The sequence below is a fragment of the Penicillium coprophilum genome, assembly GCF_028826855.1.
Source record: "Penicillium coprophilum strain IBT 35676 chromosome Unknown utg000002l_segment0_segment1, whole genome shotgun sequence".
NCBI lineage: Eukaryota > Fungi > Ascomycota > Eurotiomycetes > Eurotiales > Aspergillaceae > Penicillium > Penicillium coprophilum.
This window is the reverse complement of record NW_026622722.1, coordinates 5,463,940-5,487,999: the sequence shown is the minus strand read 5'-3', so window position 1 is coordinate 5,487,999 and position 24,060 is coordinate 5,463,940. Positions and strand designations below refer to the sequence as shown.

General features: G+C 47.9%; 7 protein-coding genes across 7 annotated transcripts; 5 read left to right on the top strand and 2 right to left on the bottom strand.

Annotated features, from left to right (window-relative positions):
- Positions 1–1,131: 1,131 nt before the first annotated feature.
- On the top strand, positions 1,132–2,170 carry N7500_004141 (urate oxidase; the record flags this gene model as incomplete). The annotated part of the gene is made up of 3 exons (XM_056675287.1): positions 1,132–1,268; positions 1,341–1,987; positions 2,046–2,170. 3 exons carry the CDS (start codon positions 1,132–1,134, stop codon positions 2,168–2,170), a joined length of 909 nt encoding a protein of 302 aa, XP_056535812.1.
- A 404-nt stretch (positions 2,171–2,574) lies between these two features.
- On the bottom strand, positions 2,575–3,323 carry N7500_004140 (mitochondrial 54S ribosomal protein uL13m; the record flags this gene model as incomplete). The annotated part of the gene is made up of 3 exons (XM_056675286.1): positions 2,575–2,699; positions 2,853–3,213; positions 3,303–3,323. The coding sequence occupies 3 exons, from the start codon at positions 3,321–3,323 to the stop codon at positions 2,575–2,577; spliced, it is 507 nt and encodes a 168-aa protein (XP_056535811.1).
- Positions 3,324–3,683: 360 nt separating this feature from the next.
- N7500_004139 (40S ribosomal protein uS9) lies at positions 3,684–4,512 on the top strand (the record flags this gene model as incomplete). Its single annotated transcript, XM_056675285.1, has 4 exons — positions 3,684–3,729; positions 3,800–3,822; positions 4,017–4,088; positions 4,222–4,512. 4 exons carry the CDS (start codon positions 3,684–3,686, stop codon positions 4,510–4,512), a joined length of 432 nt encoding a protein of 143 aa, XP_056535810.1.
- Positions 4,513–9,558: 5,046 nt separating this feature from the next.
- On the top strand, positions 9,559–14,161 carry N7500_004138 (DNA-directed DNA polymerase alpha catalytic subunit POL1; the record flags this gene model as incomplete). The annotated part of the gene is made up of 5 exons (XM_056675284.1): positions 9,559–9,945; positions 9,967–11,742; positions 11,770–12,327; positions 12,386–13,126; positions 13,181–14,161. 5 exons carry the CDS (start codon positions 9,559–9,561, stop codon positions 14,159–14,161), a joined length of 4,443 nt encoding a protein of 1,480 aa, XP_056535809.1.
- Positions 14,162–14,447: 286 nt separating this feature from the next.
- N7500_004137 (uncharacterized protein) lies at positions 14,448–16,523 on the top strand (the record flags this gene model as incomplete). Its single annotated transcript, XM_056675283.1, has 9 exons — positions 14,448–14,500; positions 14,645–14,826; positions 14,888–14,970; positions 15,021–15,565; positions 15,624–15,774; positions 15,837–15,902; positions 15,961–16,069; positions 16,128–16,343; positions 16,402–16,523. The coding sequence occupies 9 exons, from the start codon at positions 14,448–14,450 to the stop codon at positions 16,521–16,523; spliced, it is 1,527 nt and encodes a 508-aa protein (XP_056535808.1).
- A 633-nt stretch (positions 16,524–17,156) lies between these two features.
- N7500_004136 (DEAD-box ATP-dependent RNA helicase DBP2) lies at positions 17,157–19,746 on the top strand (the record flags this gene model as incomplete). Its single annotated transcript, XM_056675282.1, has 6 exons — positions 17,157–17,212; positions 17,415–17,605; positions 17,664–18,632; positions 18,693–18,800; positions 19,340–19,468; positions 19,529–19,746. 6 exons carry the CDS (start codon positions 17,157–17,159, stop codon positions 19,744–19,746), a joined length of 1,671 nt encoding a protein of 556 aa, XP_056535807.1.
- A 435-nt stretch (positions 19,747–20,181) lies between these two features.
- On the bottom strand, positions 20,182–21,380 carry N7500_004135 (SGNH/GDSL hydrolase family protein; the record flags this gene model as incomplete). The annotated part of the gene is made up of 4 exons (XM_056675281.1): positions 20,182–20,827; positions 20,885–21,024; positions 21,086–21,218; positions 21,271–21,380. 4 exons carry the CDS (start codon positions 21,378–21,380, stop codon positions 20,182–20,184), a joined length of 1,029 nt encoding a protein of 342 aa, XP_056535806.1.
- Between the last annotated feature and the right edge of the window lie 2,680 nt (positions 21,381–24,060).

Here is a 24,060-nt window from a genome sequence, read left to right as displayed (position 1 = left end):
CTCGGGTAATATTGTCAATCTTATAGAGCCAAATCGACTTCATGATGGCAATGATTGTTGACCGCTAGATTCGTCAGTGTGTTTGATGTTTGCACATGTTGTGACAGGATGTGTAGGGCAGACATCTCCCTATTGGGATATGTAGGTACTCTGCTGTGCTTTATGAGTATTGAGGTTCTTTCACTACCAAACTTCGGCGAAGACTTGAGGCTTAATTCCGGGTGTTGTCAACCCGAGAGAAGCACCCTGATGGGGTTTGTGTTGCTTGTAGGTTGTTTGGGAATACCTACCGCGCTCCGTAGGCCTGATAGATGGCCGATTTGCATGATTGAGCTGGTATTCACCACGGAGGATATAGATGCAATATATATCGGACGATAGAAGCAGAGCCGGTTTACCCCCGATGTACCCCCAGTGTAGAAAGTACACAAAGGAACAAAGGAGAACAAAAGAAAGCCGCGATCTCTCGTCATCGAGGCGAGTCAACGTACAGATGGTGACCATTTTCGCCCCGCCCTGTACCACCAGCCATGAGATCACTGCGCGAGTATACTCTGGCTGTCAGAGAGGAAGTCATGTCAGCGCTGAGTGTCTATCGCCAGGACTTCCGCATCTTTGACGGCTCCAGCTCGGCGGAGTCCGGGCTGACGTACATCCTGAATCTTTAAATAGCGATTTCATGAGTCATCGTAGGACAAATTATAAGGGATTTGAAATATAATAATCAAGGGGTCTGCAGTTGAGGTTTGCAGATTCGGAGGTCGGAATTTCGGGATTTGTAGGATATGAGATCTCCACTGTGCAATCAGCTGTCCGAAAGTCTGGGGAAAAAAAGAAAGGTGTTCCCCCTTCTGTATAATGGACGTTGAGAATTCTAATGTCCTGGAAGTATCATGCCATACATGAAGCCCTAGAGGCACAGAAGAAAACTGTCTAATCAACTGATAAGATCGGGATTTGAGGGGAGACCGGCCACTCGCGACCATCGCGGCCATCGGAGGTGCCCGATACTCTCTTGATCAGCTAATTTGTCGAGGTCTACAATAAATAAGATTGCATCTGCTGCTTAATTCAATTCTTTGCCTTTCAGTATCTCTATTCCCTTCTCTTCTATATCACTCAAAATTCAAGATGAGCGCATTGGCAGCTGCCCGCTACGGCAAGGACAATGTCCGCGTGTGCAAGGTGCACCGCGATCAGAAGACTGGTATCCAGACTGTCGTGGAGATGACCGTCTGTGTTCTGCTGGAGGGCGACATTGAGACCTCGTAAGTCTAGCAGTTGAGCGACATCTCTTATCTCCAAAAAAAAAGTTGAAGCTAACCCGAAGGTATCCACAGTTACACTAAGGCCGACAACAGCGTCGTTGTCGCAACCGACTCGATCAAGAATACCATCTTCATCACAGCCAAACAGAACCCCGTAACCCCACCGGAGCTGTTCGGCTCAGTCCTGGGCACACACTTCATCGAGAAGTACAGCCACATTCATGCGGCACACGTCAATATCGTGACCCACCGGTGGGAGCGCATGGAAATCGACGGCAAGCCCCACCCACACTCGTTCATCCAGCCAGGCCCCGAGACGCGCAATGTTCAAGTTGATGTTATTGAGGGCAAGGGTATCGAGATCAACTCTGCCATCAACGGCCTGACCGTGCTGAAGAGCACTGGTTCCCAGTTCTGGGGTTTCGTCCGCGACGAATACACCACTCTTCCGGAGACCTGGGACCGTCTGCTTAGCACTGATGTCGCAGCAAATTGGCAGTGGCGCCGCTTTACTGGTCTCACCGAGGTCAAGGCGCACTTTGAGAAGTTCAATGCTGCTTGGGAGGCGGCCCGCGCTATTACCCTCAAGACATTTGCTGAGGATAACAGTGCCTCTGTCCAGGCGACGATGTACAAGATGGGAGAGCAGATTCTTGCTGCTGTGCCTCTGCTGGATACCGTTGAGTATGCTTTGCCCAATAAACACTTCTTCGAAGTTGGTACGTTTGACCCTCTCCCATGCGAAGCTTGGAGTCATGCTAATCTCTGCACTTTTAGACCTCAGCTGGCACAAGGGCATCAAGAACACTGGCAAGGATGCCGAGGTGTATGCCCCTCAGTCCAACCCCAATGGTCTTATCAAGTGCACTGTTGGTCGCGCTGGCCAGAAGGCTAAGCTGTGAATGCGTTGTTGAGGGTTGTCGGCCAGCCCCGACATGGGTGCTAGCTTGGTTTTGTTTTTCTTTCTCCTGTACATATATCCATTTCCTATACTTCTGGGACCAGATCCCCCATTTCTCGAAACCAATCCAGCGGACCTTTTCCTACAATACAGCATTGTATAGTACGTGGTATTGTGATTGTATGTGCTATAAGTACATTTCAAAAGAACCGCAGGCTCGAAAGTTGAAAAGTTCGAGGCCAAGTCAACGTAGTAGATAATCAAAAGCAATATCCCAAATGGACTCCACACCCATGCGCTTTTGCGGTTGGATCATAACATCGCAGGAGAATAGAATACAGGCAGACACAGACCCGGTTTAGATCGGTGTTGTAAATGACAAAAGAAAATATAAATAAGGTTGCTTTATGCGCTTGGCTTATCGGCGGCGGCTTTGAATGCTGCCTGCACTTCTGGCAGATTCCCGATCACTGATTGATTGCCGAACTTGACGATATTCTCCTTGTAGGGGTGGGCGGCACCCTCGAAAGCTGCACGACATTGAATTAGATTGTGATCAAAACACAAAAATGAATGGGCTGGGTTGGTTGTATGGAGTTCATGTCGTTCTCCGAAGACGGACCCGTGTGAATCTCCATCAAATAGCCCATTCGGAGAGCGGGGTGCAGCAACATAGCACTTACTCTTCAATCGGGCGAGGCGGATATCCCTCAGACGGTTCTTGGGCAGCATACCCCTGACAGCGCGGCGCAGGACTTCACCTCCACCCCATTTAGCAAACATCTGATCCATCGTCATGCTCTTCAAGCTACCGGGGCGCGTCGTGTGCGTGTAGTACTTCTTCTGAAATCGCTTCTTTCCCGTTGTCTTGAGGTCATGGCATCCAACGACCACCACGTAGTCACCACAATCTGTTGAGGGGTCGTAGATGGGCTTCTTCTTGCCCATCAAAACGAGGGCGATCGACGAGGCGAGGCGGCCCAAGGATCGTTCGTCGACGCCGGCGTCGACATAGTGCCATGTGCGCGAGTAGGCGAGACGAGTCTAATACATCGACTGTTAGGAATGGGTTGCTTGATTGAATGCAGAGTATGCGCGGTTGGCCCGGAAGGCTCCGCATTGAAGCTGTTTACCTTGCCAACGACTTGCGACATCTTGTCGATGCAGCGTAGGGATTGTGGTGCCGGAGTGGGGGCAATTAAGCAATTAATGAAAGGCGGAGAAGTTCAATTGAGGATCCCAGCAACAAAAACAGGGCCAGCGTTTAAATGTCCGAGATAATGATGATCTCAGCCTTCCTGTATTGCTTGTAGCCTCTAACCCGCCCCCGACTGAAGTTCTCCGGGTCATGTGACCAAGCCCTAAGTCTCGTGCCACGCTAGTCCAAAAGAAGAATTAGCGCCGCACACTAAGCGAAACCCGCACGGAAGGGCAAATCACTGTGGTATGTGAATTCAAGTGACTCTTTTTCCATCTCCCTCGACAACACACTCCCTCCCCCACGACAATCCACCATGGCTTCCGTCCCGAGTGTGCAATGCTTCGGCAAGAAGAAGACGGGTAAGCTCTCTTTTTTTCGACCGGAGATACTTGTGAATGAACCCGTGCGCTGACATTCAATTTTCAATAGCCACCGCTGTCGCCCACTGCAAGGTATGATGAACGCCTCTACCCCCTCGGTCCCAATACGTTGTTTCGAAATATCTGGAAGGGAAGAAACCGGAAATGAATTGTGCACGAAATGAAGAACTGGGATTGAATTTTGGAAGGATATACGAAACAACATGTTGCGCGATCATGGGGCTATATACACATTGAATTGGACAGCACGCTGAGACTTTCTACAGCAAGGCAAGGGCCTCGTCAAGGTTAACGGCCAGCCCCTCTCCCTGGTCCAGCCCGAGATCCTCCGTTTCAAGGTACGCACAATATAATCGCCCAACCAACTCCCGCGCGTCACAAATGAAGTCATTCGCACGGATCGCAAACGGCTATGGCAACGCGAACACGTCTCCGAAATCGGTTTCTGACAAATTACGCTCGAATTTTTAGGTCTACGAGCCCCTCCTCATCGTCGGCGTTGACAAGTTCGCTGGTGTCGACATCCGTGTCCGCGTTACCGGTGGTGGTCACACCTCGCAGGTCTACGCCATCCGTCAGGCCATCGCCAAGTCCATTGTCGCCTACTACCAGAAGTACGTCGATGAGCACTCCAAGAACCAGCTGAAGCAGGCTCTTGCTCAGTACGACCGCACACTCCTGGTTGCCGACAACCGTCGCGCCGAGCCCAAGAAGTTCGGTGGTCGCGGTGCCCGCGCCCGTTACCAGAAGTCCTACCGTTAAATTTTTCTTTCTCACTTGTTACGCGGCGAAAGGAAAAAGAAAAGTTTACGGCAACGGGGAAATGGAATATGTCTGTCTTCATATGTTTTTTCTATCACGACTTATTTCCATGACTTCTTGGTGGACTGGGGACTTGGGAGGATTCGGGGATGTTTGAGCGGTTTTTGTTCGGTTTAACCGCTCTTGCATGAGAGGACCGGGCTAGAGGAATTTGGGAAAATGACCTCTGGTTGTTGTTCCGGTGCCTTGATGATATGTTTTTCACTGGCGCTGTCCTGCACGGCTGGAAAAAATACCTAGCATAGCCAGGAAAATCTACTCAATGATACTGGGTTTCATCTTGTTCAAATCTTTGTTTTTGGGGTCTTGGGGGTTATATTAGCTACGGTGTTCTAACATTGGTCTCACTTTTTCCCAGAGTTATGTTCTCCATACGCAAGACTTGGACGCTGCAAAGGTATACCCAGGAACTGACCCCTTTCTCATATGATCTACATGTAGGGTTTATAGATTTGTAGGCTGATGGCAATATCTTGTCTGATTAGATCGATGTTTGGCGGTAATTCTGAGTGCCAGATAGCCAATGTCCGGGGTAAGCTATCAAAGCCAATATAATATGGACTTCACCACAATACTTCTGACATATAAGCTGCATCGCTCTCAAGTTCCTGGCACCTCAGCTCCTCTCCACGTGCTCCCACGTTTCCAATAACTCTCCGCCATATTTGTCGTTTCGGCCCCAGACTAGTTATCAGTTAGATATTGCTCTGTGCTACCGGTGATAGCCTCGGGGAGTGAGCTTACCATTTCAAATGAAGTTCGTAAGACTCAATTGCCACCAAATTAGCCGCATTGCAGTGTCCTCCCTCGGAAAAGTCTCTTAGGCCATCAAACTTCATTCTTGCGTCAGGCTTCTTGCTTCTCTTTCCTTGTTGAGGGTAGCAATGGACAGGGAAGTATGGGAACAGCGCAATTTCTTTGTGAGTTGAATACGGTTTGTAAATGCGTTCTCACTGCAAGTCCTATATGAACCGCAACCGTTAGCAAAGTATATACAGATCCATCTGATCAAGCCTCCAGGGTTGCGACCCTATCTTCAAACTTCCATCGAAGATTGCCTTTCTTCCTCATTGGCTGTGCATATGCATGGTCAGCCAGAAAGACAACCCTCTCATGGGTCATCATTATCATGAGGTCTCAGGCCTCCAAGACTTGGGATATCTATATCCAGAGTTTCGGGGGTTTGACTATCACCGAAGCGTAGGAGAAGCGTAGGAGAATTTTTCATTTATGTCTATGCCAATCCATAGGTAGTCGATTGAAAAATTCAACGCTCATCGCGTATAAAGTTCGAGGTTCAGCATTTGATATGGATTCAGCTATTCGATCTGAGTTTAGCTCCAGGCCTAGAATCTCCCAATTAGCAATCCGAAGAATGTAGGGAATGGAAAACTTGCCTCTTCATGCGCGTTCTCTTCTCAAATGTCATAATATACCTCTGCAGTCCAGTATATGAGACTTGTCTTGTCGAAGTATTTGTTCAAAAAACAATCCTCTGTAGTGGAAGTCTCAAGTAGCTCGTATCAGAGTTGCTCTTGATATTTCTTTATTTCATTGGGCCATGCCACTGTGTAGCCAACCCTGAAATTGTAGTATCCAAACCGTCATCATTTACGAGCATTGGAAGTTTGGGGGTTTGGGAAGTTTTGAAGGATTTTCCACATGGGAGGGTTCTCTCAAAACATTAACGTTCATAAAAAGGAGGGAGGGAAAACTTGCCTTTGTATATTCATCCCAGCTACCACTGAATAATAGCCGTGGTGCCATTTAGATATAGTCCTGGAATGGTTTCTCTAGAAGGTCATTGGGAATGGAAAACTTACCTCTGCTTTTGTCCCTGAAGCGTATACAGTCTAATCTCAAATATCATAGTAACGCACAGGGAGATTTTACACGAATCTCACTTGATCCAGGCTTCGCATTCATGGGCCTCTGGTTTCTCACGTCAGGTATGGTTTCTCTATCATTTGCCATCCCAGGGGAGGCCACTGAATAGAGATAGCATAACGAATCATCATTCGCGAGTTCTCGGGCTTGTCCATCAATGTACTCGTAGTCATTGCACAACCATCAAATGGCCACAAAGTGTGAGGGACCAGAAGTGCGAAGAATACCTAGATAATTGGAAAGGCGTGGATTGGAAGGATCATACCTGATCGTACAGAACGGAAACCTAGAGCATCTCAGAATCGTTAGCAGGAGCTTCCATTATCACAACACAATAAGGGCTATAGGGTCAGATAAGGAAACAAGCTATGCATCCAAGTTTGTTCCGCATCGTATCAGAGTTCTTTTCAGTATTCTTGTGTCTCTCAACGTGTCCAGTGGAACCAGTCATTTGATAGGCCACAGTCACTTTCAATAAATGCGTTCTCGTCATAACGTGCGAATTGGGTCCATCAAGCACCCATTGTGCTTGTGAGATGAGAGGGTGCTCATATTGAGGTAGGGTAGAGGGTAGATATAGAATGCATACCTAGGTCTCTGGAGAGGGTTAGCGAAACTACTCACATACTTTGTTATAGTGCGAATAGTTAGACCATCTCACCAAACACCTTTTATCTCAACCTAGATCAACTTCGTCCAAAGTTTGTTTTCATCTCATCAGCCTCTGTAGATAGCTCGAGGGGCCATTATATGTGAGCTTCAAGCCCCATATTTCACTTGCAATGGTAGCTTTTCAGATGGTGTTATCGTCATGTGTATGTGTCAATGGGATGAATGCTATATACCTCTCAAATATTAGCGGAATTGGCCCAATGATGCAATGTAGGTAGTAACAGTCACCGTACGATCAACTCCGCAAAGTAGTATTCTGTTGGCCATCAAGCTAATGGGTAAACATCCCACGCTGAGGATTGAGGAAATCCTTGTATCATCGCTTGTAGGATTCGAGTTGAAGACCGACTCGGACTTGAATGCAAAATTCAAGTCACCCCAGGCACAAAGGCCTGATGATCTATCTAAACTGTAGAGAATGTTAGCTGAACTGTTCAAAGATCGGATACAAAACCGTACTGGATAGAGTCCTTCTATTTGCTTTGGCATCAGGTCAATAGATGCTTCCACATATCCGAAGACTTAGCGATGATCTGACGGTCATGATATGCGACAGCACAGGATAAAGAGCTCTCATACTCCTCTAGGGTATAGTGATAAATCAAATTTGCTTACCGTAAATTCCCACGCCAATAATATATCCACATACTGTAAGTACCAGCCTGTCACGCTTGTGTGAAGCGCTGGCTGCTGTTGCGAGATTTGGCGGCGACTATGTTGAAAAACGCTCTGACGCTCTGCACCGAGGTAGAATTAGTCAATGATACTTTTATCATGGGAGTTGCACCCACAAGCTTCAAGGTAGACTCACCAAATCTTTCCTATGAACTGTTGTCAAGTGCATTGTGCTGCGTTATGCCGGACATAGTTCGTTGATGCGACTATCTAAGAGTCAACATGCATGGCCCTAGAAGATTGGATATTAAAACAGCGTGAAAAGGATGGAATTAAGAGAAAACAGATTAAAGATAAGCCGATTGGAACTCTATTGGCTTGCTTGAGATCGGAAAGAATGATAGTGGGTTGGAGATTGGAGACTCGAACACGTAGGAAAGCAAAAGATTAGATTCAACGTGTCGAATTATTAATGTACAATGAAGCATATTAGGTATGGAACTGCTTATACCGTCTCAAAAGGGAAAAGAAAAACGGCTCAACCGCAGTTTCCGGTTCCTGATAGAAGCTAAGTAGACCCGCATAACGAAATGGCTTTCAATGCTGTCCTAGCGAGTATGTCCTAGATATCATGTGCTCCTTCCTCGGTCACTGATAATACCATTGCCGAGCCTGAGGAGGTACCATTTTAGAAAACGTGCGCAGGCAGTACATATCATGACATTGGTTCTAACTCCTATTATTCTTTTGGGGCTAAATTGCACTATCTGGGGCTGATTTCTGTCAGACAAAAGCATACTTCGTGTGATATGAACAATTATCTTAGTATCTGTTAGCTGCATTCCCTAAAGCTAGGAGGGCTACGTACATCCATAATGCACCTTTTAGAAGTGTTGCATGAACCTACCAATTGCCTTGAATACTAAACTCATATTACTAGTATTTCAATCCTTGTTCAGACCTGATGTAAACCCTATGTATCAAAATAAACGGTACAGATTTATACATGCAATATGCCTCTATCCGGGCCATCCATCCATGGTGCCCACATATCACAACATTACAGCCCGCGTTTGCAGTGTGTATACCGATGGTGCTGAAAGACTGGATCTGTAGTCAAGGGCGTACAGGAGCCTGATAATAATGTCGAGCCTGTCTTGTGAGAATGATAAACTGCATATATATGAACATATATGTACATAGTTACAGATCTAGATATTAGGGCACGATGTGATCGCCTGATCTCGGGACGGGTAGATTCGGATGTAGTCGGGTATTCACGGGTGACTATACAGTGCGCGACATGAGTTTTTGTAGCCCGGGGCCATCCCCTGATTATAATATACTGCCAGTAAAAGCCTCTATGAATTCATTTACAAAATTTAGTATGGCGTATACCACCTTTGGTTCTCAATTTTGGTTTCTACACGGTGTAGCATCATTTAAAAAATGCTTTCAGGAGAAATGTGGGCAAATGCCTCTTCTATTGCTTCGCTTACTACCTGAGCGTGCAGGTGGTTTGTATAGCGCGTTTTAGGCAGGCGGTATCAATGTATGGCGGTGAGCTAGGGGGGTCCATATCGACAGGTTCTTATCTGAAAGATCCACCAAAATTTCCTGAGGCAGAAACACTTATACCGCTGACATAATCTCACAGGATCAAACGCGACCCGACGCGTGGTGTTCGCGTGCCTGGATGTATTGCGCGACAATCCGTGAGTTCTCCTTCCCCCGCAGCAACAACCAATTCAATCTACCCTTCTTCACGCACCCGACCCTATTGAATGGGCAGTCATCTCTGAGCGAACTACAATGCCTACGGCTCGTGAAAGATTGGCCGAGCTGAGGGCCCTCCGTGCCTCAGGAAAGAAACGACTTTCCACATATGAGGTTGAGGACCAGGGTGATATCTACGATGAGGTTGATGACGACGGATACAAAAAGGTGATCCGAAACCGTCTTGATCAAGATGATTTCGTCGTCGATGATAACGGTGCCGGTTACGCGGATGATGGCCGCGAGGTTTGGAATGAACAGACAGCAGAATATGACAGCGACGAAAGTGACGAACTACCCACACGAGGCAAGGTTGCCAAGCGAAAAAGGGAAGAGGAACAACAGCGGAAGGAAAAAATAAACAACGGCATATCCAAGTACTTCAACAAAGGACAGGCTGCGGCTTCTGCTCCCAAGCCCAAGGTGAGACCTTTTTGCTCATAGTGTCCAAACCCTTGTTCTGACATTGGAAATTTCAAGGCCGCTGCTACTGCCGAGGATGATGCGTTCATGGCAGATCTCCTCGGGGAAGTCGACACGAACGTTGTATCGAACAACGTCCCAACACGGAATATTGTCAAGTCAGAGGCCCGACGCAAAGTTCGCGTTCTCTCCCCGCCATTGTCTGAGAAGCGTCGCCGTGAAAAGATTCAGGCAAGAGATGAAAATGAAATGCCAAGCTCGCCAATGAAAAATCATGCACTCCACTCTGATGATCTCGATGACGGCCCTCTACCGATGCCAGACGATGATGATGTTCCCATGAGTGATATATTACCTTCCTCTCCAATCAGCAAAGCAGTGGAGCGGAGAAACACTGTACCGGTCAAGGCTGAAGAGCCAGAAGACGATGATGTTGACCTCATGGACGTTGCAGAAGTCACTGGAGACTCCAGCCTCAAAACGAAAACAATCAACATGACTGGCAGCCGGCCACCCCCGAAGATCAAGCATGACATTGCTCCCACACCAGCAAGCTCGTCCCCAGTCAAGTCAATGCCTGAAGTAATGGATGCTTCTTGGAATGACGTGAGGAGCAAACTGAACGTTGTCAGCAGTCCAGCCCCGGAAATGCGATCATTTGGAAAACTGCGCGCCCAGGATGTTGTTGAAGAGGACGGTAGTCTACGCATTTTCTGGCTGGACTATACGGAAGTCAACGGCAGTCTTTGTCTTTTCGGAAAAGTGAAGAACAAGCAGAATGGATCCTACACTAGTGCATTCGTTAAGATTGACAACATCTTGCGAAAGCTTTATTTCCTTCCACGTGAATATCGATACAAGCAGGGACGAGCAACTGAAGAGGAGGTTGACATGCAAGACGTTTACTCGGAGGTCGACGAGATGATGTCAAGGCTTAAGGTTGGCATGCACAAGATGAAACCATGCGAACGGAAGTACGCTTTCGAAATGCCCGGGGTTCCAAAGGAGGCAGAGTATCTGAAGTTACTCTACCCTTACGATAAAGCGGCATTGCCAATGGAAACCAAGGGAGAGACTTTCTCGAATGTTTTCGGTACCAATACCTCCCTATTTGAACAGTTTGTTCTCTGGAAGAACATAATGGGCCCTTGCTGGCTCAAGATCGACCAGGCCGACTTTGCTGCAGTGACCAACGCATCCTGGTGCAAGTTCGAATGCCAGGCCGCCAAACCAGCACTCATCAGCCTCGTCCCAGATTCTGAGAATCTGGACACTCCGCCCTTGACTTTGATGAGTCTCTCTTTCCGTACACAGCTCAATGTCAAGGAGAACAAGCAGGAGATTCTCATAGCGAGTGCTCGAGTATATGAAGATGTCTCTCTAACTGATACCACTCCCCCAGAGAAGCTTCCGTGCAAGACATTCACCGTCATGCGCCCTGTCGGTGGATCATACCCAATGCATTTCGAGGCCGAAGCAGAAAGCCAGCCGGGGAATATTATGCTCGCAAAAAGCGAACAGTTCTTGCTCAGCAAGTTCCTAGCTATGTTCGAGAAGATGGACCCCGATGTGATCATGGGCCATCAGTTACAGGATGTCGACCTGGGCATTCTACTTAGCCGGATGCGTGAAAAGAAGACACCTGGCTGGCATCGTATTGGCCGGCTCAGGCGTGGAGATTGGCCTAAGAATTTCAACAAGGGTGGCAACTTTTTTGCCGAAAGGCAGCTGATTGCTGGAAGATTGATGTGCGATATTGCCAACGACATGGGCAAGGTAATGTGTTCCTCGAAGTGGGTAAATAGCAATGCTAACAGCCACTAGTCTCTCATGATGAAATGTCAATCGTGGAGCTTAACTGAGATGTGCCAACTCTACCTCGGTCAAGGCAATGTCCGCCAGGAACTAGATTCTGAAGCGGCATTGAAGACCTGGGCAACCACCAGAAAAGGTCTCATGAACTTTGTCAATCATTGTGATACAGATACATACTTCATTGCGGCGTTGGTTCTGCGTCTCCAGATGCTTCCACTTACAAAGGTTTTGACCAATACCGCTGGTAATTCGTGGGCACGCACACTCAGCGGTACGCGTGCCGAGCGAAACGAGTATATTTTGCTACACGAGTTCCATCGCAACAAATACATCTGTCCAGATAAGTACTCTTCTCGGCTTCAGAAGGCAGAGGAGAAAATACAAGATGGCGACGATGACGAGGCGGTCGACAAGAAAAAGAAGGACAAATTCAAGGGTGGTCTTGTTTTTGAGCCCGAAAAGGGTCTTTACGACCGCTTCGTCCTTGTTATGGACTTCAACAGTCTGTATCCTAGTATCATCCAGGAATACAACATCTGCTTCACCACAGTGGACCGAACAGCTACGGTAAATTGACCCAAGCAAAGCCCTCGTCTCGTTCGTTTGTTCTAATATATGCAATTAGGCCGAGAATGAGAATGAAGAAAAAGTGCCAGATGTCCCCTCTTCTGACCAAGAACAAGGTGTTCTACCTCGGCTGATCGCGACGCTCGTCAATCGCCGTCGCGAAGTGAAGAAGTTAATGAAAGACAAGCGTGCTACCCCCGAACAACTGGCCCTCTGGGACACAAAACAGTTGGCCTTGAAGTTGACTGCCAATTCCATGTACGGATGCTTGGGATACACGCAGAGTCGATTCTATGCTCGGCCTTTGGCAATGCTCACTACCTTCAAGGGACGTGAGATTCTAAGAAACACCAAGGAATTGGCCGAAAGTCAGCAATTGCGAGTCATTTACGGTGACACTGATTCGGTCATGATCAATACGAATATGGACAACATGAGCGACGCTATCAAGGTTGGCGAAGAGTTCAAGAAATCGGTCAACGAACGTTACAGGCTTCTAGAAATCGATATCGACAATGTCTTCCGTCGACTTCTACTGCATGCCAAGAAGAAGTATGCTGCTGTCAATCTTACCGAGGTAGATGGCAAGTACGTAGAGCAACTTGAGGTCAAGGGCCTTGACATGAAGCGTCGTGAATACTGTGCGCTCTCAAAAGAGGTATCATCAAAGTTGCTCAACGAAATTCTGTCTGGCGAAGATCAGGAAGTCGTGCTTAACAAGATTCACGAGTACTTGCGTGAACTTGCAGAGAAGATGAAAGAATACACGATCCCTGTGCAGAAATACGTGATCTACACTGTATGTGATGTACCCGATAAGATTTTGTTGATCACTGTGCTAACGCTTTTTCAGAAACTTTCAAAGCGACCTCAGGAATACCCTAATAAAGAAAGCATGCCACCGGCACAAGTGGCTCTCCGTGAAATTGCCAGAGGCAAGACAGTCAGACCGAACGACGTTATCTCATATATTGTGACCAACGGGGACTCGGAAACCTCATCTTTGCCTCCTGCGAAGCGATCGTACAGCCCGCAGGATGTGCTGAAGCCCGATTCAGGGCTCAAGCCCGATGTTGAGTTCTACATTCTCAAGCAGATCTTCCCTCCCATCGAGCGTCTCTGTGCCCCGATTCCCGGCACTGATGCCGTCCGTCTCGCTGAGTGCTTGGGTCTTGATACTCGGAAATACCAGATCAATACGTCTAGTTCCAACACTCAACAAAATGCCGAGATCACCCCGCTCGAGTCCCAAATCCCGGACTCGGTTCGGTTTGCCAATTCCACGCGACTTACGCTAAGATGCCGATACTGCAAAGAACAGTCTGTTTATGAGGGTTTGGTGACTTCATCGCACATGTGCACTGCTCACGGAATTATTTGTCCGAACCAGAGCTGCCAGAAACCTTTTTCAGTCATTACAATTGTCGCGCAATTGGAGAACCAGATTCGCGAACAGACCTCCCGATACTATGAAGGCTGGTTGGTATGTGACGATTCGTCATGTGGCAACCGGACACGGCAAATCAGCGTTTATGGACACCGCTGCTTGGGTCCCCGAGGTCGTGCCGAAGGCTGCTTAGGCCGCATGTCATACGAGTACTCGGAGAAGGAGATATATAACCAGCTCCTGTACTTCGCTGGTCTCTGGGATGTTGAGAAAGCCAAGGTCGCTGCTGAGAAAGAGACGGGAGAAAAGAAGGACAGTGTTGCCGCCCTTGCCGAGTTCAATCGCACAAGATTCGGTACAATCAAGGGGGTGGTCGACAGCTACCTCAAGAAGTGTGGTCGCCAATGGGTTGAGATGGATGGTCTCTTCCGCTTCATGTTACAATAGATGCCTCTGTGGCATATGATTTTAAATGTTTGTAAATACCTAGGGATATTGGAGTCGGGGAAAGTTAGCATGGCCATAATCAAATCGAATAGCATATCTTAAGGTCTTCAAGTGTTCTTGAGTGGATGTTGAGTCCATTGGGTCCATTTCATTTCAACATCTTTCTTATCTATCTTATCACAACCCCCCAATTCTCTGGCCACCCCACTCCGTCATTCTTCACTTCAGTTTGATCGCTAGTGCAGAGCAGATATCCCTGCTTATTTTCTGATTGGCTCTTTCAATCATGTCTGTTAAAAGGGTTCTGGTCATTGCAGGATCAGACAGCTCAGGCGGCGCGTAAGTCTAGATATCTTCCCCGCGAAACTGGCTAGGGGAGAAAAAAAGCTGTATCCCGTCAACTTATCTCCAAAGCGATAATTGAGCTTATATCCCCGGTGTCTGTGGTGTTTCGTGATATGGAGAAACTCTAACACATTATAGAGGTCTTGAAGCTGATCAACGGGTCCTCGGGGCCCATGGGTGCTATGCTCTCACTGCCACCACTGGGTTGACGGCACAAAACACACTCGGCGTGCAAGACATCTTCGTTGTGCCCTCGGAATTTGTGAGAAAGCAGATCAATGCTGGACTGGAAGACGTTGGTGCCGATGTAGTAAAACTGGGTAAATCATTTGCATTTCATGACTCTTCCTTTTCTTTTATAGAGAACTGATGACCTTTAAGGCATGCTCTCATCTGCTGAGACCATCGATGTCATTGCAGAGACACTGCAAGCCCACAAAGTCCCTTTAGTCGTTCTGGATCCGGTATGCTCAATTTTCTACTGGTAAGTTGTCACTCTAACACACATCAACAGGTCATGGTTTCCACCAGTGGCTCTCAGTTGCTACCCGAAAAAGCAGTGAAGGGATTACGGACAAAATTGCTTCCTTTGACCACAATCCTGACACCAAACATCCCCGAAGCTCTTCTTTTATTGAAAGATGCTGGGGAAGAGACCCCCGAGCCAAAAGATCTAGAGGGAATGATTGAGCTTGCCAAGAAGATATGCTCATTGGGCCCCAAGTCGGTTCTCCTCAAGGGAGGTCACCTTCCTTTGACCAAAGACCACAAGACATCTCAAGACCCGAAAGAAGGAACTTTGGTTGTGGATATCCTCTTTGACGGGACGACAGCTACCTTGTTCGAGACAGAGTTTTTGGTGTCCAATAATACCCACGGCACGGGCTGCTCACTTGCTTCGGCAATTGCTGCAAACTTGGCTTCGGGCAAGGACATGATCAGAGCGGTCCGGAGCGCCGTGCGATTTGTTGAGGTAGGTATCAAGACAAGCATTGACCTAGGTAAAGGGAGTGGGCCAATCAATCATTTCCACTCCACTTACACCATGCCATTTGCGCCGTAGGTGCCCCATCCCCTGAACCTTTGGTTTTCTTGGTTCTAATGGCATGGTATCTAGCGGCCGTTTCATTGAATACCTCTTGGACCGCCAGGATGTGCAGCAAGTATGGCAGCACTTCACGCACCATGAGTTTGTCGAAGGCATGGGCCAGGGCACGCTGCCTATTGAACGCTTTAAGGGGTACCTTGTGCAAGATTATCTCTACCTGGTGAGACAGTGATCTTCAATGCGGTTGCATGGAAACATTCAACTTATTGGAATTCAATATAGGTACAATTCGCCCGAAGTAATGCACTTGCATCATACAAGGCCAAGACCATGGACTTAATAGCAGCGGTAAGTGCCTACGCCCATTATGCTTGTTTCTATCAACATTCTAACACAATCAATGCAGTCTGCCCAGATTGTCCTCCACATCCAGCGGGAAATGGCATTGCACATCGATTACTGTGCCTCCTTTGGCCTTTCCAAGCAGGAGATGGAAGATACACCAGAAACTATCGGTAAGCCGGTCATGCTCCTTGACAAGCTTGACAGATGTGCTAATCTCAATATGTATAGCTTGCACCGCATACAGCCGATACATTTTGGATGTAGGCCAATCAGAGGACTGGCTAGCCCTTCAAATGGCCCTCGCACCATGTTTGATCGGATATGGAGCCATTGCAAGACGGCTGCATACGGGAGAAAAGACCCTCCGAGAGGGGAACACTTACTGGAAATGGATCGAGAATTATGTTGCCGACGACTATACGGAGGCTGTACGACTGGGTTCAGGTGAGTCAAATGAAGAAAATATTAGCAAAATATCCCACTAATCCATCTTCTATCACAGCATTGCTGGAGGATCACATGCAACATGTATCTCCAAGTCGCATGGAAGAACTGATTAAGATCTTTGTTCGAGCTACGGAATTAGAGATTCGTTTCTGGGATATGGGCCTCGGAGGTAGGTAGAGATGTTAGTTTACTATATAGTTACACTAGTCTCATCAAAAGAATTGTCTTGAAAGTCATCAAGATATTTCCAGCATGATTCAATAATTCACCCAAAAACATCACAAGCGTTGACTTGGTTGAATTTCCCTTTCAACCTGCCATATTTGCCTCTCTCTAAGAGGTTCTGGAAATCTACCACTTCGCTCTCCAAACACATGTCGCCACTCTTTCATAGCAGATCTCAGTTTTGCCTCCTTTATAACCATGGACCTTGCGATGCCTGGCGCAAATCTAAAATCTTCTAAAATTTTCTAAAGTTCTGCCTGAGGTTGAGAGAAGTGACCAATCAGAGAACAAACCCTGTGATAAGGATGAAAGCGGCGAGTGGCGATTAAGCCTATTTAGGCAGGCGGTTGGCAAAGTGCCTGAGCCAGATCTGGTCATGTGATGGAGAAAATACAAAGAGAGCTAAGCCTAATTGATTTTTTGCTCGCGCCTCCCCTGGCTTTTTTATTTTTTTTCTCCTTCCCTTTTCTTTCAAAGTTCCCGACCTTTTCTCACCTTCAACTTTCTCTTCTCTCTTTATTCCTGTCTCTATTTCCCTTCTCTAATACCCTCTCTCTCTCTCACAACCTTTCGCAGACTTACATTATGTCGTACGGAGGTGGCTACTCTCGCGGTGGCGGCGGTGGTGGTGATTCCTACCGGTAAGTTGATTCTCGCAGTGACTTTTGTCGCGCCTATCCTGTCAAATGCATGGCTTGCTGGTGAACAACCTCGAACATGCAGCTGTTTGCAAGGGTGTTGGGTCTCGAATTTTGAGTCTCTTGACTCAGTTCTGGCTTGATTTCTTAACCAAACAACCACCGCATTTCGTAAGCAGAATTCGTGCTGACTTTGAGATTTTAGCTCCCGTGGAGGTGACAACGGCGGCTACTCTAACGGTGGCTACGGCGGTGGCCGTGGAGGTGGTAGCGGCGGTTACGGCGGTGGCTACGGCGGCGGTGGTGGTTACGGTGGTGGTGGTGGTGGTTATGGCGGTGGTGCCGGCGGTGATCGCATGAACAACCTCGGCGCTGGCCTGAAGACCCAAGACTGGGGTAAGTTAATGCCAACAAACGTGTTGATTCGTGTAATACTAACTTTGGTTCCACATAGATCCCAGCACCATGCCCAAGTTCGAGAAGTCATTCTACAAGGAGCATCCTGATGTCACTGCGCGCTCTGAGGAAGATATTCAAGCCTTCCGCAAGGAGAAGGAGATGGCTGTTCAGGGTACCAACGTGCCCCGTCCCGTCAAGACCTTCGACGAGGCTGGTTTCCCTGCTTACGTCCTGTCCGAGGTTAAGGCCCAGGGCTTCGAAGCTCCTACTGCTATCCAGTCCCAGGGTTGGCCTATGGCTCTCTCCGGCCGCGATGTTGTGGGTATTGCCGAGACTGGTTCCGGCAAGACTCTGAGTTACTGTCTCCCTGCTATCGTTCACATCAACGCTCAGCCTCTCCTCGCCCCCGGCGATGGTCCTATTGTTCTTGTTCTGGCTCCTACTCGTGAGTTGGCTGTCCAGATTCAGGCCGAGATTACCAAGTTTGGAAAGTCCTCCCGTATCCGCAACACCTGTGTCTACGGTGGTGTCCCCAAGGGTCCTCAGATTCGTGACCTGTCTCGCGGTGTTGAGGTTTGCATTGCTACTCCCGGCCGTCTGATCGATATGCTCGAGGCTGGTCGCACCAACCTTCGTCGTGTCACTTATCTCGTTCTTGACGAGGCTGATCGTATGCTCGATATGGGTTTCGAGCCCCAAATTCGCAAGATCATTGGCCAGATTCGTCCTGATCGTCAGACTTGCATGTGGTCCGCCACCTGGCCCAAGGAAGTTCGTCAGCTCGCTTCTGATTTCCTCAGCGACTACATTCAAGTCAACGTTGGTTCCACCGACCTCTCCGCCAACCACCGCATCACACAGATTGTCGAGGTCGTTTCCGACTTCGAGAAGCGCGACAAGATGATCAAGCATCTTGAGAAGATCATGGAGGACCGCTCCAACAAGTGCATCATTTTCACTGGCACCAAGCGTGTTGCAGATGAGATTACCCGATTCCTTCGCCAGGATGGCTGGCCTGCGCTTTGTAAGTTTCCCATGGGTTCCCCACTCGTACATGTGCACGGTACTAACATATCCCCCCTAGCCATCCACGGTGACAAGCAGCAAAACGAGCGTGACTGGGTCTTGAACGAATTCAAGCAGGGCAAGAGCCCCATCATGGTGGCCACTGACGTGGCTTCGCGTGGTATTGGTATGAACAAACTACATCCCTCCTTCCTTTTCCCTTCCCCTCCTTTTGTCCCTCCTTAAGGGGCCCTTTAAAACACTCACCCGTGTTGACGTTGTGCGATACAATGGCACGGTGCTCAACTCTCTCGAGGCACGTCGGTGTATATGTATACGCCGCGTCCAGGCGCATCTGGTCATCCTAAATGGTTCATATGCCAAGAGGACCTTGGACTCACAGTGCAGCACAGCAGCAGGCATTCTAGCCTGACTTTGATTCTCCATCTCTTGTGTGACAGGCTCTTATGAGAGTCGAAGTTTTTTTTTCACACAGCGTTGTTCTTGAACTGTTGAACTGTTGAAGGCTGTATTTCCAAGGTTGCTCTAGGACCACGATAACACCGCCATCCCATGGATTCGCTTCCCTTGGGATTTTCTTAACAGAAACCCATCAAGAGAGCAGTGATGCATCAAGTCCTGCACGACGGAGAGAGGGTCCTTCATGGCCATACTCCTCATACCCCCACTAATGTTCTATTTGCTAACGAAATATCTCTTCAAAAGATGTGCGCGATATCACTCACGTGCTCAACTATGATTACCCCAACAACTCGGAGGACTATGTCCACCGTATTGGTCGTACCGCTCGTGCCGGTGCCAAGGGTACCGCCATTACTTTCTTCACCACTGACAGTAAGTTTGCCATCCAGGTTTCAAGGCATCAGCGAGTTGTACTAACCTTCCTTTCTCCAGACTCTAAGCAGGCTCGTGACTTGGTTACTATCCTCACCGAAGCTAAGCAGCAGGTCGACCCCCGTCTTGCCGAGATGGTTCGCTACGGTGGCGGCGGCGGTGGTGGTCGCTGGGGTGGCCGTGGACGCGGTGGTGGTCGTGGACGTGGTGGCTACGGCGGCGGCGGTGGTTTCACTGCTTCCAACGCTGCTCCCGTCGGCGGCAACCGCCGTTGGTAGATGCCTCGGTACTGCTCCTTGTGCAGTCAGTCGCATTGCCCTGTATTCTGCTCTTCCGGTAGACTCTTTCTCGTTCCTTTTGACTTCATGCGTAACTCGGGAAGGACGGCGTTATTTTTGATGTCATAGATAGTTTTTTTCTCTTTTTCTTCCATCCCTATGCTACCAGGGATTTTTCACGGTCACGGATCTTGATTCAATAACTGGGATTCTAGAAGTTGAATTCTCATGATGAATCCATACATGTTGATTAATTTCAAAAGTTTCATGTCTCAGAGAGTTTGCCGAAGTCTCTGATTTCTGCAATAATGATTATTCTTTACACATTTCACTGAGGGCTTCTTTCACTCCTCACTCAGCCAGAACCAGACGCGTTGACAAAGATAAGCTTAGGAATGATGCACGTAGCTATTACCTAGACCCAATCCACACACACTATGCCTGTAACAACAACCTTTCCACCTCGGCTGCCAAAACTTCATGTACATGGCTAGTCATATGACCTGCATTGAACCAGAAATACCGCTTCAGCGGCGTCGGGCATCCGTACTTCTCATACTCAACCGAAATATCCGGCTGATCATACCCAGCACAGAAGTTCGTCGTATTCACGATGCCATACTTATAGGGCTCATCAAGCATAGCCGTTAGCCTCGCATGGGCGTCAAAAAGCATAACCTGCGCTTCCTTATGCTCTTCCGCAAATGCAGCCGCATGATCCGCCAGTGCGGCATTATACCACCCAACCTGTGTGGCGTTCGGACTTGGGTTGTTCTTTGCTTGGTTCCCTGGCGTGCGGTCTAGAGGAGGGAGGTTCATGAAGAGATAGCTTCTATAGCCCAGGCTGTAGAGGGTCTCTACAGATTCGAAGAGTATGTCTGTGAGGTTTTGATAGAAAGTTGGAAAATCGACGCCGTATTTGGCACTGTCGTTGATGTCGTTGATGCCGATCCAGAGGGCGATCAGGGTTTGGTCTTGCTTGAATGCTGGCAGGTCGCGTTGGAGGGCTGGGTGGCCGTATTGTTTGAATTGGTTTATTTGGTCTACTAGGGAGACTGTGAAGTTGTGATGAAGGGGTGTGCTTAGTTTCGGTTAGTGAAGATTGTTCGTGTTGAATATATGTGGTATTTGCGCTTACTATTCGGTTGATATGTCGGCACCTGCGAATGCAAAATCCCAGAGTTGTTTTTTGCAGCGCTGTGGTGAGGTGAGGCCTTTGTGAATGCCACAGTGTGTGAGATATTGGACCCAGTTAGGGCCACCTTCTGCGGTTGCGGTCTATATGTATGGAATCAATATCTTATGCTGTGTTTGATTCAATTGTAGGAGACAAGCTTACTTGGTTCTGTACTATCTTGTTGGAAAGCAGAGTTTCGGCATCATAGGCAAGGTTGAATCGGTCTCCAATGAAACTAAAATTTTGGTGCCCGTGGGTTCCCTGGACATAAGTGTAGGAGTCACCGAAGGCAATTCTTTGGTCTATGGTTAGTGTCGCTTGGGAGCCTGGGGCCTCGGTACACATACAGGGCCTTGGTTGATGACCACTCGAATTTGGGTGGTCTTGATAGAGGGTTTGCTTTGACGAAGGGAGTGCCAGACACGATGGCTAGGATCAATGTTGCTAGCAGAAACATTGTGACAAGTGGATGAGTGGACTCAATATACAAAGGAAGATTGCAGATGCGCTATGAGATACTTCTAATATTACAGAATATATAGATCCCTGAGTAGACGGTGTAGTTCATCTAACCCCGCAAATGGTCGGTATTCGGGGTAGTGCTATAGAGCTGACGGAAGATATTTTTCCGTTAATCTATAAGGAGCTTGTGTTGACATTTTGCTATCGTTGGGGAGGAAGGGAAGGGAAATAAGATACTGGACTCGTAGTGCTTATGGAAAGAGGCCGGATATGTTCCTTGGCCTTCGGCATGACACGATATATAGTGTGGAAAGCCATGGAAAGATACTTAGATCTACCCGATTCATCAGGGAGCTCTCACATATCAGACCTTCAGACGAATCATCCGCCAGTATCCGAGAACTTGCACCTTGACCAGTGCACCGGGTTGTCTAAGCACCTCGGACGGTTGTCTTGCGAAGCACTACTATGCACGGCCTCGCTCCGTACAAGTCAACGAGGCAGCCACGAATGTCATCCACAAAGCTCCGATTGCTTCATATAACCCAAAGAAGTATGGTTATCAGCGATAAACGACCTTCAAGTGGAGGGAAATCAAGTGACAGAAAAAGCAAGTATAGGTACTTGCTAGGGTGGGGCGACAAACCTGATACTGAATGCCTCAACCTTATACGGAGTAGGCCTTACCTCATTTGACACAAGTGTATGATGAATCTGCGATCGACGCCGAAATGTACACTAGAATCTACACTAGAGACCCTACGCATACTATCATACTAGGGGTTGATTTCAAACCAGCCGAGATTTTCGCTCGTGCATAGCTCGACATTCAAGCTTTATGCCTAAACGGCCTAGGGTGAGGTTATGTTGTGGGTTTCTTTTTAGTGTTTCACGATATGACAAGCTATGGAATGTAAATATATGTACAGCTACTTGGAGATCAGTGGGGATCAGCCATTGCTCATTTGAGTTTGGTTTTGTATACAAGTTTATACATCCTAACCGTCGTGAATGCTGTTTGGATTGCAAGATCTTTCCCTTCTAGCTACAGATCCTTTCCGATTTAGTACGAAGATGTAAAGTACCAAAAGACCTCTGAGAGCCACGTGCATAATTTCAGGATATTTTTGTGACTACATAGGTGGCACAATTGCCGCTTTCCCGTCATTCAGGACATTCACCCCGAGACTTTGGCTATATCCCAAAAACGAGGTTTCCGCGAGAAACCCACCAAAGCGAGACCTGCATGCACATCAACGCGTGTGCTCTGTACTCCGTACGGGGTATGCAGTCTGGTCAGCATTCACCAACATCCCGCGCATGCATACACCCAAGGTAATCTTAAAGTAGCCGACAGAAAAATTCACCCGAAAGAGCAATACACGATTTGAGGGATGCCTAAGATGGCGATGTGCAGTAGTGCGGGCAACGGACTAACCTTCAAAATGTAAGCAGTGTGCATAAGCGCCTCCCACGTCTTCAAAGTGCCACCACTCCAATCGCAATCAAGAGAATTCATCCGACGATGCACGTCGGAGACGAGAGGGGGTAATTCACGCTTTGGTCCAGATTGAGACGGATCCCTGGATAAATTACCAGCCGCAATGCCCAGACTTGTCTGGCCAACAGGGGGCTGCTCCGGTAGGATGCACTAGTAAGACCACGTTCGCTGTATTAGGCGATAGTGCGCCCCTCAGGGCAAAAAGAAAAAACAAAAAAGATAAAGATCAAAAGAGGCCGTGTGTCTTCTTTCCATTTTTGTTGTCTAGAGCAGGCGTAGAATATGCATGGAAATGTAACTCTACTCAGGTCGGGTCTATGGCTTCTGCTTGGACGGTGTATGCAAATCATGACAATTGAGTCACGGTTATTGGAAATGGAAATGATAGAACCTGGATTGAATTATGCATATAATTAGGGCAATTATAGTGTTTTCACATGTCTTAGGCATGATCAGAGACATGATCTTCGATATAACAATGTGCCACTTTCTTCTCAGATAAATCAATTGGCAGTGTGTCATTTTATATTTTTTGGACTTCCTTGAGATACCTGTCTCGGGATCTGAACCCCTGCAGGAATAAGTCCCATTTATTGGCGGGATCAAGCCTGCCTCCTGCCATTTCAAGATTTCAATATCAAGGTCAAGGTCAAGATCAGTCCCTATTTTAACCGAGGTTTTATCCAGTCTGTATATTTCAGCCTTGACCCCTACGGGGGAACAATCGAAAAAATTGGGAGAAAAAAAAATCAAAGTGAAAAACCGACCCCTCAAGATATCCCGCGGAAATAAACAGCTCAATGATCATCATCCGGGGTGTGCTGATCCGCACAGGTCTCTCTAATCCGATCTGCCGAAGCATTAGCGGGTGAGACTTACTGTCTCCGGCGTAGTCCCCGGCGTAGTCTACTAACTTATCACTGCACTGGCCAGCGAAGTGGTGGAGTCGAGGGAAATTGCGTTTTTTTTTCCTTTCCCAATCTGAGAGCACAGACACCAATTTCTCCGATAGGAACTCGGCAAGGTCGTGGATCGTTGATTTTAGGCTACTCTTTGCATTTATTTTTTTGGGGAATTTCTCATCTATCAACCGGTGGAGGGACTGTTTGCTGTGGGAATAGACGAATGTAGTTGAAGCGGAACTCTGCTTGGAAGGGATCACCGCGTACCAACA